The 17,853-nt window shown below is 46.3% G+C and overlaps 1 protein-coding gene across 1 annotated transcript; it reads left to right on the plus strand.

Moving 5' to 3' along the window:
* Window positions 1–11,367: 11,367 nt before the first annotated feature.
* KRT3 (keratin 3) lies at window positions 11,368–17,107 on the plus strand (the record flags this gene model as incomplete). Its single annotated transcript, XM_084878263.1, has 9 exons — window positions 11,368–11,985; window positions 12,916–13,136; window positions 13,694–13,754; window positions 14,124–14,219; window positions 14,514–14,678; window positions 15,113–15,238; window positions 15,561–15,781; window positions 16,358–16,392; window positions 16,809–17,107. The coding sequence occupies 9 exons, from the start codon at window positions 11,368–11,370 to the stop codon at window positions 17,105–17,107; spliced, it is 1,842 nt and encodes a 613-aa protein (XP_084734389.1).
* Window positions 17,108–17,853: the final 746 nt, after the last annotated feature.

The raw sequence follows: 17,853 nt of genomic DNA on the forward strand, positions 1-17,853 counted from the left end.
GGAGAAAAGTGATGTGACAGAGAGCAGGATTCTATTTTATTTTTCAATTATAGTTTACATTCAATATGATTATTATTATTTTAAAATATTTTTATTGATTTCAGAGAGGAAGGGAGAGGAAAAGAGAGAAAAACATCAAGGATGAGAGTGAATCATTGATCAGCTACCTCCTGCATACTCTACAATGGGGATCAAGCCTGGACCTCCTGCACACTCCAAACTGGGGATTGAGCCCACGATCCGGGCATGTGCCCTGACTGGGAATTGAATCATGACCTCCTGATTCATAGGTCAGCATGTGCCCTGACCAGGAATTGAACCATGACCTCCTAATTCATAGGTCAACACTCAACCATTGGGCCACATCGGCCAGGCTATATTCAATATTACTGAGAACAGGATTCTAATCTCCTCTAAGGGGAAGTCCTTTTTTTCTAGGAAGCTTCCCTGAGTGGCTCCGCCTTTTTGACTCACCTTGTTGCTCTGCCACCCACAGGCCTCTTCAGGCCTCATTCTGATCACTCTCCCTTCCCTATGAGGTATCTGTAGTATTTCCTTCATAATACTGGGAGTTCCTTTGTCTGCAAATCCACCAAAAGTTTCAGCTCAACAAGCATCACACTGGAGTCCTCACCCTTGAGGAGGACATAGTTCTATGTGAATACTAAAGGCCTGGACATGGGGGAGCGGTCTCCTCAGCCTAGCCTGCACCTTCTCCAATCTGGGACCACACAATCCTGGACCACTGGTTCCTAATTGTTTACTTGCCTGCCTGCCTGGTCACCCCTAACTGCCACCACCCCCCTCTCCCCCCCCCGTTAGCCTGATCACCCCTCACTGCCTCTGGGTGCCAGCCTGATCGACCCTAACTGCCCCCTTCAGCCATCCTGGTTGCCCCCAACTGCAACCCCCTTGCTGGCCTGGTCACCCCTAACTGCCCCTCCCACCAGTCTAGTCGCCTCTTACTGCCCCCCCCCCCCCCCCAGCCTGGTTGCCCCCAACTGGCCCCTCCTCCTGCCAATCTGGTTGCCCCACACAGCCTGCTATTCAGTCATTTGATGGTCCCTTACAAACTCCCTGTCGACCAGGTCATAGGTAGCCATCTTGTGAGGGTGTGAGGGTTAATTTGCATATTACATCTTTATTATATAGCATGTGTGCATGGGTATGGGGAGCACTGGGGAAGCAGACATTAAATACAGATTTTGCCTACTTTCAGAAAAGAGAGCGATGGTAGATGTAAATACTGAAACTCTGTCACACCAAGGGAGAAGCATTTACTTTTGCCTAGGGATTCAAGGAAGGTTCTCTGGAGAGGCAACACCTCTGATAAATCTTGAAGCCTGAGAAGGAGTCATCCAGGTGAAAGAGGCATAGACTTGGAGTTGAGGTGAGAGATGCAGGTGTGCAGGGGAGAAGGGTGCCCTAGACAGTAAAGGCAGGGAAGTATGGCCTAGCACAATATATCTATGAACTCAAAGCAACTTAGCATCCTCAAGACAAAGAGCAGGAAGTGGTGGGAGGGGAGGCTGAAGAGGGCTAGGACACACTTGGAGGACCATTTGGTCCAATTCATTTGGGGCTGGGCTTCAAGTGCCAAGACTGAATAAGCTGAGGATGAGGCATGTGTGAGAGAACAAGCTCTGAAAGAGATGAAGAGGGGACTCAGGGTCACCTGCTTTCAGGATGTGGCCTTTAGGTCCACGATGGACTTTGGACTCATATCTGGGAACTGCCTCTGCACCTCACTCCCCTTCTATGGAGCAGTAATGCTGAGTCTTGCAGCTGCTTTAATCTGTTCCTTTCTTGTTTACTATGAGAGATGTTCTCAGGGACTAGGAGATATATTGCCATTTTTTGGTCTGGAAGAATCATTTCCCTCAGAATGACATACATCCCTTCAATAATTGTTGCCTACCTTCCATGGGCGAGGAGCTGTGAATTGCTGTCTCTAAATCTCCCTAGATTACTTACACAGTATTTCATGGTTATCTTATTTTCTACCATGACCACACCCTCTGCTTTAAGTCCAAGTGGAATCCCTTAGATTCTCCAGTGGAGGGAGTGAGATCTGTGCTTTTCAAACCATTGCACAGTAAAATTAATGTATATTTCCTCTTAACTTTCTCTTCCCGAGGTCAAATGATCACCTAATTCCCCGCCCCTCCCCCTCCCCCCCTTTACCTTTTGTCTCAAGTAACTTATTTAGTAACTCCCTGTCATTAAACCTCACAATGAGGAAAAGATGAGCTTTCTGCTACTACAATCACTGGTTTGAGGGGGCACAGCAGACAGATAGGATTCAGCACAACGATGGGGTGAGCTCCTGGCCACAGAGGAAACTTAAATAAATAAAGGCTTCCTCAGGGCAAGCCTCACCGTCTGTTTTGTTTCCTTGTTTATCTTTTCTGCAGTGCCCTGTGGCTGCTGTTTCTTCTTACAGCAGGAAGTGGAAGTGAGTTGCTTGAAACTGGAAGGCAAGTGTTTGTCCTAGAAGATAAGGAAGGTGGTGTAGTCTCCACACATTCTCCCCTGACTCCTGTGATCGAAAGTCCACACAGCAGCTAGTCCTATCTATCTATCTATCTATCTATCTATCTATCTATCTATCTATTATCTATCTATCTATTTTACTTTTAAAAATGTACTTTATACAAAAAACCCCAGTTCATATGGAAAGAAATCTACAGACATCTGAGGATCAAAAGCTTTTTAAAACATTCTTTTAAAAAATTATCCAAGCCTGGCTGGCATGGCTCAGTGGTTGAGTACTGACCCATGAACCAGGAGATCACAGTTTGATTTCTGGCAGAATCATCAGGGCACATGCCCTAGTTGCCAGCTTGCTCCCCAGTGGGGACATGTGCAGATGGCAGTCATTCAACGATTCTCTCCCATCATTGATGTTTCTGTCTATCTCCCTGTCCCTCCCTCTCTGAAATCAATAAAAAATATTTAAAAAAATTTATCCAATATATAATATTGAAGTTACTATTGAGATGTTGCTCTCAGGAAAACGGGGAATTAGCAAAAAATACACAATATTAAAAGAAATAGCATTCTAATTACCAGTACTAGCCAGGAAAAGTTCTTGAGGCCTTTGTAGCAGGAACAAAGAATCCCTGACCCTGTGTGTCACAGGCTGGTGGACATTAGCCTGGGCTCCCAGGAGCTGTGTGCAAGGCAGAATGGTGAGAGGCCTGAACCCAGCTACAGAAAGAAGGGGTCCTACCATGAGTCTGAGTGGGGGCTCAGCATTTCAGCAACTTACTCCTATTTCCAACCCCATTCCACCCCATCCCATCCTAACCAGGACAATTAGTTGGTTATCAGGCATCTCTCTCTATAAAAACCTAAGAGATTGTTTGATGGAATGAAAGGAAGGACCAGAATGACTGGTTGACCAGTTGCTATGATGTGCTCTGACCACCAGAGGACAGACGCTCAATGCAGGAGCTGCCCCCTGGTGGTCAGTGCATTCCCACAGCCAACCTCCCACTGCTAGCCAACCTCCCTGATCCCTCCCTCAGGCAAGACGGCCCAGATAGGCCCTCATTGTCAGCCAGGCCTAGGGACCCCATCCATGCATGATTTCTTGCACTGGGCCCCTCGTTTTTACATAAAGGTTCAATAAGACCCCTGGTGTAGAATGAGGGAAAGAGACTAGCAGGAGAGAGCCCCTGTAAATGTCTGTTTAGTAAAAGATAACAAAGCAGAGAGGGATAAACCCTAGGGCTTCCAGAATGCAGTGGCCCTGCAGTCAGCTCTCTGGTCAACACTGTAGTAAGGATACATGACTTGGCTGAGCATGCAGAGGGGTTTCCTCCTGGCCTCACAGCATTGTCCAGGAACTAAGACTGTGACTGAGTATTGCTGTGTGGGAAGAAACCAGGTCCCTGTTTTTTTTTTTTTTTTTGTGTGTGTGTGTGTGTGTGTGTGTGTGTGTGTACTGGACTCTACCATGCAGGTTAGGACACTGAGCCCTGTTCTCCGTTCCTTTAGGGAAAACAGGACTTGAGTGGACACTTCTGCATCCCATCTCTTGTATGAAGCTGTGCACAAGCTTTGTCTCTAGACTCAACTTTTAAAAAGTCAGCTCTTGCCGAAACCGGTTTGGCTCAGTGGATAGAATATCCGCCTGCGGACTGAAAGGTCCTGAGTTCGATTCCGGTCAAGGGCATGTACCTGGGTTGTGGGCACATCCCCAGTGGGAGATGTGCAAGAGGCAGCTGATCGATGATTCTCTCTCATCGATGTTTCTAACTCTCTATCTATCCCTTTCTCTTCCTCTCTGTAAAATATCAATAAAATATATTTAAAAAAATTAAAAAGTCAGCTCTTCTCTCATCTTTGCTAAAACCCTTCAAAGGCTTCACTTCTCAGAGTAAAACACAGCCTTATTCAGCATCTCAGAGCCTGTGTGATTTGCCTCTCAGCTGCCTCAGACCTCATCTCTGATGCCTATCCTCCTTTCCCATTTGCTTCAGCTGTCCTGGCCCCACACTGCTCCTCAAACACTTTTCATGCTTCTGTCTCAGGGCCTTTGCACTTGTGGTTTCCTTTGCCAGGACACCCTTTGCTCATATGTCTGCATGCCTTGCTCCTTCACTGCATTCAGATATCTGCTCAGGTCTACACAGACCACTCTCTATGAAATAATACCCATTGTCATGCCTACCTCTGTTTCCTGCTGCATCTATTTCATAGAACCTTTTACCACCTGACATGACATCCATTTATTTCTTTGTTGTCTGTCTCCTACTGGTATGTTAGCTCTCAAAGAGCAGGGACTTCATGTGCTTTGTCCACTACTGCATTCCTCACACATAGAACAGTGCTTGGTAAACAGTAAGTGCTCAGAAAGTGTTTACTGCATGAATGGAGAGAGCCAGGGCAGGCTGATCAAGGTGGATGTGTTGCATCTATGGAAGAAGCAGGACATTAAGTCAAGAATTTGATGAGGAAAACGGGTGCTTGGGTCATGTATAGATGTAGACATGAACAAAATCAACTCCATCTCTGTGTCTAATTTCATTTCATTTTTAAGTTTTGTGCTATGACCTTTGACCAACCTCACTGTTCTTAGCAATCTAGATAGCTGATGATTATCTGTGTTTCTTTAAATATAGCTAAAAATAGTTTTGTTAGTAAGGGACTGAATGGCATAACAACCAAGATGAATATCAATCTGGTGATATTATCAATGATAAGACTACCAGGAGATAAAGCCCCTGGTACTACTGTATTCTCTATCTCTTTGCCTTGTCAGTCATTAGTACCAAAGTTATACCATAAAAATACTCTAATAGGGGTCAATTAGCAGAGAATGATTTGCACAGAATGCTGGGTTGTCTTTTTCGTTCCGACCCAATCTTCCCGTAAGTAAATTACTCTATAATAAATTCTGTTATATTCTATGGTGTTTCCTGCTTTGTTTTTTTTTGTTTGAAGATACCTTCTTATTATAGAGGCCATTACATCTCTGCTCCACCATCAGACACAGAAGCAATTAATTATTTGAATTAACCTGTGATTTTTCCAGAGCAAGAGAAGAAGCCCTATTCTCATGTTAGGACATAAGCAACTTCCAAAGCCTCACAAAATGACAAATGTTCCCTGAGTATTAACTATATCTAGGTACATTCTTAGTGTTTGCAATACATTATTTAATTCAATTCTCACAATAGCTATGGAAGATAAATTTGCTATTATTTTCATTTCACAGATGAGGAAAGTTGCCCAAGATCACACAAGTAAGAGGCAGTGCTGAGATTCAAACCCAGGACGAGCAGTTTAAGAAGGGCATAGAATCTTGGCTTGCATTGAAAGAAGCAGTGTCCACATCACAGATAACAAGGTTCCTATTGGTAGTTTTGGTGCACACTACACCACTTATTAATATTACATCTTAATCAGGCACCGTGGCTTTAAGATGTATATTAACAAAATGGAATGAAGAGGCCTGGAAACTATGTGTACTGAGGACTGGGAGAAGTAACTGGTTGTATTTAATTTGGAGAATAGCTTCAGCAAATTCAACGGGTTTTCTAATATTGGAAGAGTTGTCAGACAGAAGCCAGGGGAGTTTGTGTGTATTGTTCTAGAAGGCCAGAGGAGAGCAAATTCATTTCAGTTCAGGCCACATCCAATGAAGGCTTGTCAGGACCAGATTGTGGAAGTTGGACATCCCTCTCACAATCTGGGACTGCTGGCTCCTAACCACTTAACTGCTGCCTGCCTGATTGCTCCTAAACTGCTTCTGTGGGCCAGCCTGATTGCCCTCTAACCATTCCCTGCCGGCCTGATATTCCTAACTGCTCCCCTGCTGGCCTGATGCCTCCCAACAACCCTCCCTTGCTGGCCTGGTCACCCATAACTGCCCTCCTCTGCCAGTCTGGTCATCCCTAACTGCCCTCCCCTGCAGGCCTGCCTTCCCTAACATCACTTCCTTGCCCTCCCCTCCACCAACTGCCCTCCCCTACAGGCCTGGTAGCCCCAACTGCCTTCCTCTGCTGGCCTGGTTGCCCCCAATTGCCCTCCCCTGCCAGCCCAATCACCCCCAACTGCCCTCCCCTGCCGGCCATCTTGTGGTGCCATTTTGTGGTGGCCATCTTGTGACAATGTGAGGGTGGCCATCTTGTGAAGATATGAGCAGTCGTGTGATGGCATGAGGGTGTGAGGCCACCTAGGCTTTTATTAGTATAGATATTAGTATTACATACTATTATAATCATAGCATGTTCTCAAAGGATATTGAAAACATTAGTTCTGATATATATGAAGATCAATATGACTTTTTGGCATTAAAAGGGATTTTCAGATCCAGAGAGGGGTGGGTGTCGTGATAATGGTGGATAGGCGGGTGAAGCCCCTGCCAACCCCAACTTCAGCAATCCCATGAAGAGGAATCAGGCTCCCACTGGAGCAGAAGGCATGAAAACAGGATCATGAAGACTTTCCTTAGGTAAGGGTGGTGCCTTGCTGGCTCGGGCAAGCTAGGAGATTTGATAAATTGCTTTCCACAGGAATCCTGAAGAGTAGAAAAGGCTGTGTGTGCAGGGGTATGCCTCCAAGAGGAGGAGTGGACTGGATAGCCTCCTGGCTGGAGCACCCTATGAGGTTCTGATTTGATACATTGCAATACAGTGACTCACTCTCTTCTCCAGGGAGAAAGTACTTAGGACACTTAATTAAGCGTCAAGTAATCCAGGTTCCTTTTTCTCAAAATATTTATTGGGTTCCCCAAGTACAGAGGGTTGAGCCTGACTATCAAGAATTTCAACTCACTGAGCGGTTGGTTCCTCTCCTTCCATCATCTGCATTGTTTATGACTCTCCAATCAGAATTGACATTCTAGTCCTGCTAATGTTTTTTTTTTTATTTTATTAAATTATTATCTGTGTACATATTTTAACATCGCCCGCCCCCCCTCCCATACATCTTTTTGTTTTATTATGGGTAATTTCTTCTCCACAATCCTGCCTGTACAATAAGAATAGATTAAATCCCTCTTCCCACTCCTTCTACCACCTGCTGGGGCAGTCCCAGATCTAGGTTTAGCTGATGACAATCCTAGCTGTGACTTTACTTCTCTAAGATTCTTCTCCATGTGATTTGTCTTTATAAAAATGACAAGTATGGTGCAGAATCAGTGGACTCTGGTGATGGCTGGTATCTTCCTTGGTGGGGGACAGTAAGGTGCCTTGATTCACTATGGGCTTAAGGATTTCTAGAGACCCATTGCCCAGGATTTCAAATATGAATATCTGTTCTGTCTAATGAAAACTGAGAATAGTTTATTAAAGGACATTGTTGCTCCTGGAATCTCTGGAAGTGTTGTAACCACACCAGCCACTCCTGGGGGCTGCTCTGGTGAAAAAATCATGATGACTATTGCTATACCCAGATGCTTGGGGCAAAATGACAAAACTCCACCTGTGCCCATGGAGACCCAGATGATCCATCATTGGGCTCTCTAGAAAGATCACTTTCTCTCTTTGTCCATCTCCTTCTGTTGTTCCCAAGTCTCATAATGGTCTATCTTATTGGAAGATGGCAAGGCCTGGCCTCTAGCTGCAAAGTGTCCGGGAATGTGTTTTCTAGATTCTACCTTAGGAAGGTCAGGATCACAATGTGGAATATGACCAGACCATAGGAAGGTTGTTCAAAGATGTTGTGTAACCACAAATGACAAATGCCTCGCATAGTCTTTACTTCCTAAATCCAACTGTGCTCATTTTCAATGCTAAGCCTTGGCTCATGACCACTTGGGCTGAAATGCCTGTCCTTCTGCCTATCCGAACCTGCCCTCCTTAAAAGTTTGAGCTCATTTCTCTTCTTGAAGCATTCCCATGTGACTCCATCTGTTCATTGCTTTTTGATTCTCTATGTTCTCACAGCACCTGCAACACAGCTCTTAGCTTTACAGTCTTGTGTTGTTCGGTTTGTCTAGGTTGTGAGCTCGTTGTAAACCATTCTCTCTACCACATGGTGACTGAGAGAGTCTCTGCTCAGTAAACACTCCTCCTATTTGTTCACTGATTTCTCTTTGTGGTGCTGGAAGCTGAGGCCTGCTTCCCCTCATCCCAAGTTGTGGAGTTTCTATGATTTCTATTTGTGCTCACATTCCCTGTGGGGCATTATCTGAAAATGGAAGCATCATTTTATTGAATGAATTGTTTTGACAGGTATGAAAGATGAAATTTTGTGTGACTTGAAAACCAAAATAGTTAAAAATAATAGTGAACACCGATTGAACACTTAATATGCTAGGTACTGCCTAGGCATGACAGTGACTCTAGGAGAGAGGTACCATTAATAATTTTATAGATGAGGAAACAAAGGCACAGAGAGTTAATGAACTTGCTCTTGCTCATGTACATGTAGTGACAAAGCTGAGATTTAAAAACTGGGTCTATGTATACCCAAAACTAATATAATGTATGTCAATTATACCTCAGTTAAAAATAAATGAATTAAAAAACTAGATCTATTTGACTCTAAAGTGCATACTCTTAAATATTAAGAGAGAAATAAGGCTAAATTTTTATATGTTTATTTAAACACCTGGCAGAGGTTTTGTTCATCCTGTTATGTTCCTATGAGACCCAGAGGGATAGAGATGATTGGCCATCTTTAATGGTTAATGATGCTGATGTACAGAGAATTTTAAAAGCCTTGGTCATGGTTAGTAATGGAGAGGGATTGGTCTAGCTCTGGATTTGGTTCATTCTTTAAACTCTGGTTCCTTTGAGGAAGCAAAGACAAGGAGGGTGTCTGTGTGTGGCCTTGGGCTAATTTCATATGCCATTAAGTCTTGGACAGCAGCCATGGGAGATCAGGGCTGTAAGTTAGACATGCTAGGGAGGGAACCTCAGTACTAGGCATGGGAAAGATTATGGGAAGGATTAAGTGATTTCGAATGCCTAGTCAACTTCAAGTTGATTCTGTGATTGACTGATTCTTGATCCTGTGTGTCATCACATTTTTCCCACTGGAGCGGTGGTGACATCCATTTTGCATGTATGTTTCTTAAATCTGAACACCAAATTTGAGAGGTCTGGATTCCTCCTGTTCAGATGGTTTCAATGAGCTTGAGCTACCTCGTGTAATGGGATTTGGACTAGCTTTTGACCAGTTTTATTTGGTTGTAATTCAGTATAAAGGTGGGATTCATTCATTAGTTCACCAATTGATTGATGCATTCAACTAACCTCTATGAACATTTATTACTGGCAAAGCACCTTGCTAAAAAACAAGGGATCCAGTATATTAAGAAGACCATAAGCTCCTAGAAAGTTTATGGCCTTATTTTGGGAAAATAAGCATGTCAAACTCGCCGTTGGTCCGCATGCCTCGTTTATGTGGCATGTGGCCCACCACAACAAATTTGACATGCTTGGGCTAGAATGTTGTATAGCCTAGGGGTAACAAATGAGGGAGAGAAGGACAGGTGGGAGAACCAGGCCATTGAAGAGCACTTTCCTTCCTCTGCCTTTGGGCCATCTCCAGACCTTCCCGGTGAGCATTGAAGAATCCCTCGTTCTTTCCTCCTTTCTGCCCATTCTGTTGAGCCTCCTGCCAAGGCCATACAGGCCACACCCTTGGCAGGGCCTTGTGCAGAGCAGACAGAAAGAAAAGAGACCTGTCCTGGAGAGACAAGCGGCTTCCCTGGCAGGCTCCAGATGTATGCAGGAAGGCTTTCCTCTTGTACAAGCCAAGCCCAGTTGCTAAGCCTCTGAAAAACACCACGCTGGCAGATTCTCAGGCTTTTGGAGTTGGAGACCTACAGTGGTGCTGCCAGCTCTGCCAGGTCTGCCCTTCTGAGGCTGGTGAGTGAATCTAGACAGCGAGGCCCCTCCACCAGAGAACGGTCCTACAGAGGCCCTGCATTCCTTATTCATGACCGAGTCTCCAGTAGCTGGCTCGAGTTAGGTAATCTGTTAAATTTGTTGAAGTGATGCTAGAACTGATGTTTGAATTTCCAGTTCTTTGGGACTTGAACTGAAACCAGAGAAGCGCCAAAAATGGGGTTGGGGGAGCAAGAAAGGAAGCCTTAGGGATACCCCAACATGTGGAATAGTGTGTAGTTTCTCTGGGAAGGCTTCAAAACAAATGAACAAATAAACAAATGACATTTTTGCATGTTGAATTTTGCTAATGACTCATCAAAGCGCTTAGGCATTAACTGCCCTTTTTCTCTAAAGAGTCGTGAACCCACATGCTGCTGCCTCCCCAACTATAGGTTGGGACAGAGGGGGAACTGGAAGGCAGATTTGTGATGGTTCTGGGCTTTGTTTCCAGGAATGGAGACAGAGAGATCACCGTATCATCCCCAAATCCAGCATAGAGCTGGGCACACAGTGGGCACTCAGTGGCCATATACTGATGATGGAGTGGAATGTATCATCCTTTCTATTAAGATATTTTCTCCAGAACCTCCCCAACCCACCTTTCACACCTTCCCTTCCAGAGCTGAGCCCAGTCTGGTAGGGCTAAGGACACCTGATGCGGATGAGCGTGCCTCTGGGTCCTGTCAGACAAAGCTAGGAGGTGGCCAGGCCCAAGCATGGGGCAACGCCAGACACCACCGCCTTCCAGGTAAGCCTGCCACCTTAGCACTTTTACCATTTCAGATTATTTTCAAGGTGTGTTTTAGCATCCTGGAACAAACTTATTGCCTTGGAGGCAAACCCAACCCATGACTATTTGGGACTAATTATCTCTTGTTCATGTGAGCCCAGCAACCTCTTAGATGTATATAAAGGGATTTATTCTGCAGAGAGTCTTCAGTGTCCTTCCCTCTTCCTCTGACTCTAGGCTCCCCTGCTGCACTTTGGAACTCTTCTTTCACCAAGACATCTCACCATGAACAGACAAGTCTGCAAGAAATCTTTCAGCGGCGGGAGCCAGGGTTTCTCCGGACGCTCTGCTGTGGTCTCCAGCGGCAGCAGCAGGATGAGCTGTGTGGCCCGTTCAGGGGGAGCCAGTGGAGGAGCCTGTGGGGTCCGGAGCGGGGCAGGTGGCTTTGGCAGTCGCAGCCTCTACAACCTGGGTGGCAACAAGAGCATCTCCATCAGTGTGGCTGGTGGTTCCCGGACTGGTGGCTTTGGGGGAGGGCGCAGCGGCTGTGGCAGTGGCTTTGGAGGTGGCTATGGAGGTGGCTTTGGTGGTGGCAGAGGAATGGGAGGAGGCTTTGGAGGGGCTGGTGGCTTTGGAGGGGCTGGTGGCTTTGGAGGAGCTGGTGGCTTTGGTGGAGCTGGTGGCTTTGGTGGAGCTGGTGGCTTTGGTGGAGCTGGTGGCTTTGGTGGGCCTGGTGGCTTTGGCCCTGGTGGCTTTCCTGGGGGAATCCAGGAAGTGACCATCAACCAGAGCCTTCTGCAGCCCCTCAATGTGGAGATTGACCCTCAGATTGGGCAGGTGAAGGCCCAGGAGCGGGAGCAGATCAAGACCCTCAACAACAAGTTTGCCTCCTTTATCGACAAGGTGATGATGCTCTGACTGGACCCCATTTCTAGGCTGAGAACTTTGAATTTGACGTTTAGACACAGGGTTTAGGATAAATTCTGGATGGGCAAGGCTGAGAGGGCAAGGTTAGGCAGCATTCCAGGGTCTGTGAACATGTTTAGGGCCAATAAGTTTATCCACATGAAGATATGAGTAGAAAAGATAGTGGTCCTCTATTTGGACCCAGACAAACCCAAGTCCTACTTGTCTGACTCTGACACAGAACTGGGAGCTTTACAAACATAGGCTGCCCTCTAAGGCTTTGTAGGAGATCTGTTCCCTCTATGTCTCTGTGCCAGACAATGGAGGTGGGTGCCCAAGAAAAAAGATAAAAGAGGTTTACATGGAACCTTAGTCTCTGCAGAGAAGCTGGGAACCTAATTCGCACCCCTAATCAATCTTTTAGAAAGAGAGGGATGGTCAGTGACTTCCAGGCTAGGATAGCTCACACAGGCTATCGCTCTCCTGACACAATGGTTATGGCATTTCAATCAGTATCAGTTCTCAGTGACTCACATCCTTTGAAAACTGGAGTGTCATTGGAGCCTTAGGTGGAAAAGACTCTGCAAGGTTTAAGTGCAGTTTTGCAGAGTGCAGTGTATTTTTGGAAGTTATGATAGTCACGAAATCCCTGGGAACACTGAAGGGTCATCTTTACTTCTGTGCCAGGCAGAGCTCATTTCAGTTTCCCTGTCCATCTTTCCTCCTGTAATTTTCCAAACTATGCTGCATCCTTAGTCGTCTGACTGATAGAATTGTCTGATCATATCTTCTCCAGCCACAGTAGAAGCCTATCTTCATGTCCTTTCTAGGCCTTTGTGTTGGGATATGGGCAGATACAGACACCTGTCTTACCTGAGCCAAGGTCCCTCTGATCCTTTGCCTGATGTTTTCCTATATGCATTGCAGGTACGGTTCCTGGAGCAACAGAACAAGGTCCTGGAGACCAAGTGGAACCTGCTCCAACAGCAGGGCACCAATTCCATCACAGGCACCAACAATCTTGAACCCCTTTTTGAGAATTATATCAGCTCCCTGCGAAGCTACCTGGACAGCATCCTGGGCGAGAGAGGCCACCTGGACTCAGAGCTAAGGAACATGCAGGACCTGGTGGAGGACTTCAAGAAGAAGTGAGTGACAGGAGCAGGAGTGGGAAGATGCTATGAGACAACCTGTTACAGAGACCCAGCCCTTGCTGCATTCCTCCTGTCTGCTGGCCAGTGGTGTCACTTAATCTCTTTTCCTCTCCTTATTGTCAGAGGATAGCTTGGTTCATTAGGTTCACTCCTCACCTTCCTTCTTTAAGGATATTCCTTTACAAATAAAATTGTGGCAAGCAGGATGAGTGTAGAGTTGAGAGAGAACTTCTTCAGGAGCGAGGTTGGGGAAGATCCTGGTTCTAGGATCTGGAGGATTTTGGGACAACTCATGGTGTGTTGACCAACCATCCTGGTTTTCCCAGGACAAGGGACATACAGTGCTAAAACTGGGATAGTATGTCTGGAAAAATTGGAATGATTGGCCCTATTAACTAATAGGGAGGTAGTAAGGAGGATATGTTCATCTAAGTGGGTTGGGAGAGGAACAGAGGGCTGGAAGAGATGAGCTTTCAGAGTTTGAAAGAGAATAGTGGTGTTTATGACTACCTCAAAACCCAAACTCAGTTATTTCTTTTTAACTCCTACAGATACGAGGATGAAATCAATAAGCGTACAGCTGCTGAGAATGAATTTGTGACCCTAAAGAAGGTAAGGGCTATGTGGGACTTGTAGGTGCAGATTTCTGGCTGCTTTGGAGAAAATCTCCTTACTCCATTGCTACAGAGCCATCAAGTTTAGGCAATTGGAGAAGAAAAAAAAAAAAAAAAAAGAAACCAGGTTCATCTTAGTCTAGAAAGATTCCTTAGTGAGTCAGTTCATTTATTTTTAGTGTTTTTATTTATTTATTTTTTTAATAGCGTTGAACTTAAACCTCCACAGTGAGATGTGAATCATTTTATTATGTGGAGACCAGCCTCAGACAAGGACCAATCAATCACCTAACTCTTTCATGCTGTGATCATGGTTTGTTGTTTGGTCCTTGGGAGAATAAGGCCTCCATGCTTCTTTCTTTCTCAGGATGTGGATGCCACCTACATGAACAAGGTAGAGCTTCAGGCCAAGGTGGATGCCTTAATTGACGAGACCAACTTCCTAAGGACCCTCTATGATATGGTAAAGCTATTTATTACTAAGAGGGAGAGAGAAGGTGGGTGAGATGTTTCAGATTTGAGGCTCAGATATTTAATATTAAGGTCTGGAAAGACTGAGCTTAGAAATAAGTCCCTTGTTGGGATTCTGCAGGATGGGCTGCAGACATAGGGTTTTCTGAGGGGCTAGGGGACATGGTAGGGCTGATGTACATTCAGAGCTGAGTCAGTGAATGGGATTGTTAATCAAGAGTCTCTCTGAGCCTCTGTGTGTTTGTGGTAGAGGCCTGAGAGTGAACATATCTCTTTGTGTTGGCAGGAGCTGTCCCAGATGCAGAGCCACGTCAGTGACACTTCTGTGGTTCTGTCCATGGACAATAACCGCTGCCTGGACCTGGACAGCATCATTGCTGAAGTCAAGGCCCAGTATGAGGAGATCGCCCAGAGAAGCAAGGCCGAGGCTGAGGCCCTGTACCAGACCAAGGTGGCAGCTGAGCACCTCTCAGAGGATCCATTGAGGGTCTCAGGGAATCTGAGGCCTATGGGGCTGCTGGGTGATGAGTCCCCAGTGTCCCTGGGTAGACCTCTCTTGGTTCTACTCTCTGAATACATCCCTCTAATGGCTGGTTGTTTAGCTTTTAGAAAGTGCTTCCCCTAGAGGAGGTAGTTCCACTGTACCCTGCCATGACATATGGGTCTGACTCTAGCTTGCTCAAGGACTGCAGGATACAAGAACCTTCTTTCATGACAAACCAGATGTTCTTTTCCCTGCTGCCTCAGAGGTGTCCCTGCTGAAACATGACTCAATGTCATTTTAACAAATGCTTACGAAGCACCTCAAGGTTGGGTGGGATTAGAAACAGAGAAACAAATCAGGCAAAACTGCCTGAACACCTTATTTTCCCTTCTGTTCTCCAGTTGGGAGAGCTGCAGACCACAGCTGGCAGACATGGGGATGATCTGAAGAGCACCAAGAGTGAGATCATGGAGCTCAACAGGATGATCCAGAGGCTGCGGGCTGAGATTGAGAACGCCAAGAAGCAGGTGGGATGGTGATAAATGCTAGTGCCTGGGATTACTGGTGAGGGGTGGGGGCTAGAATATCAGGATTCACAGTCTGAAATGGACTTCTGGGTTCATCTCAGGCAGCATCGGCTTCTAGGGAGTTCAAATACCAAGTCAATCTAGATGGCTGGTAATCCACAAGAGAAATATCTTCAGGGATGAAGACAAGATACAAATGCTAGCGAAGGGATGATGTTGCCTGACTTTAAGACAATTGCTCTAGGATAATCTATTGTAAGACTCAGAGAGCCTGGGACACTCCTTCTGGGCCCATCACTTCTCCTACCTCCTCCTTTCCCAGAATGCCAACCTTCAAGCAGCAATCTCAGAAGCTGAGCAGCATGGGGAAATGGCTCTCAAGGATGCCAATGCCAAGCTTCAAGAGCTGCAGGCTGCCCTACAGCAGGCCAAGGATGACATGGCCCGGCTGCTGCGTGACTACCAGGAGCTGATGAATGTCAAGCTGGCCCTGGATGTGGAGATTGCCACCTACCGCAAGCTGCTAGAAGGCGAGGAGTGCAGGTGAGTCTCCAATTCCAACTTTACTGACCCAAGTCACATGCTGAGGGCTAGATAAGTGAACAAGTATATGGGGATGAAAGCCTGCTGTGTAGAGAGAGGCCCCGACCACCCCAACCCCCCACCTTCCACAGGCCTTGCAGAGAAGCACCTGTGATTACTAGGCCACTCTCACCATTGTTAGTCAAAGCACATATGTAACCAATGTGTATAGCACATGTGTCAAACACAAGGCCCGCGGGCCAAATCCAGCCCGCCAGGCCTTGCAATGTGGCCCGCACCGCGCTGTCATCACTGCACTCCGCTGTCAGTTTATGACATTGTCAGTTTATGACTGTTCAGTAAACCATTCGGCCAGCGATTTAGGCTGGATTTTAGATTTTGGCCCCTTCTCTGATTGAGTTCGACACCCCTAGTGTATAGGGTCTCTTTGTTGTGGCTCATAGAAAGGTGGAAAAAGGGGACCGATCTGCTAGGCTTCCGAATTCAGTTCCGGTTGTGTTATTCAACACCTTCATTCATGGGCTTGTTGGAAATTTGCTTTGCGATGATGACATTTTCTCTTGCTTTTTCATACAGGATGTCTGGAGAGTGTCAGAATGCTGTCAGCATCTGTAAGTAGCCAAAGTAACCCTGATAATGGGAGCTGATGTTTAAATATTAGTAATAATACAGGGCAGCAGCAACTAATTAAAATATTTCTATGGAAGTTGGATATGGTGGAAGGGGAAACAGATAAGACTTTGTTATTGTTCTGGGTCCAAGGCACTATTAACAGGTCTGCAGCATGGGGAATAACTAATAGGGAGCCTGTTAATAGGAGGAGAAATTATGATTAATCTCCAAGGGGGTCAAGAGTTGATCGAATGCGGAAGGAACCACAGGGCAACGCATGATGTTTTAAAGCTATGGGGCTGAACATCTTATGACATTAGAGTGTATTACAATGATCAATCATTTTGGGCCCAGCGGATCATTAATTATAATAGTGTCCTAGGCGCTGATCCCTGTACTGTCCTCTCCCCTGCAGCTGTGGTCAGCAGCAGCAACACGACCTCAGCCTCCACAGGTGGTTACGGAGGTGGTTTTGGCGGTGGCTTCGGTGTAGGCGGGGGAGCAGGCAGTGGATTTGGCGGAAGCAGTGGCGTTGGAGGTGGCAGTGGATTCGGTGGAACCAGTGGATTCGGCGGAAGCAGTGGCTTTGGAGGAGGCAGCAGCTTTGGCTCTGGCTCTGGGAGTCGCTGTGGGGTCAGCGGAGGTTTCAGCTCTGGCAGCAACCGGGGTGGCAGCGTCAAGTTCTCCCAGTCTTCTCAGCACCGCTCCAAGTAAATAATGAGCATGGGAACCATCACTAGAGCACCTCTAGTCTCCATCAGCTCCTCCCCTACGACAGACAGCTGCTCTTTGGATTTAGAAGACTGGGGCCTCTTGCTCCTCCATTCAGATCCCTGGCCAACTGCATCCAAGGGAATCTCAGGCTCTCTCTGGCTCTAGCCTGTGTGGCCTTAGCTGTCACCTTCTGTTGCCCTTGGGGTCCCCTCCCTCGGTGGAATGATCCCCACAGTTCTGATGTGACTAACACACAGGATCCTCTACCCATCTGTTCTGTCACCAATAAAGTGCATTGTGTTTCACTTCAGGCCTCTGAGTCCTCTCTGGAGGCCTTTTTCCCCCCTGGACTGACTTCTCCATCCCATCCCAGGGTGGGCTGTATGCACCAGACCAAGGCAGTTGGTCCCCACTGTCCATTACATGGGATGTAAATGGGCAATATCTGACTCATTTATTCTTTGAGCAGGGGGAAAGGGCAGGTGCACACTCAAGAGGCCCTGTGGCTTCACAGTTCAAGGGGGAAGGTTGTATCATGCAGACATCCATACCATCCTTGCTTTCTCTCATTGTGGGGAACCTAAGAGGACCTTGAATTGCTAAGGGACTTGGGGACAGCAGATTTCTTTCCTTGGTGCTGTGCCCATTCCAGTCAACATCCTGAAAACTTTCCCTCAAAAGTGCACCCAGGAAAGGATGAGGTGCTAGAATTTCAGGTTTCAAGGATTTATTATTATTATTATTAT

Source organism: Pipistrellus hanaki, assembly GCF_964339955.1.
Source record: "Pipistrellus hanaki genome assembly, chromosome: 3".
NCBI classification, from domain to species: Eukaryota; Metazoa; Chordata; class Mammalia; order Chiroptera; family Vespertilionidae; genus Pipistrellus; species Pipistrellus hanaki.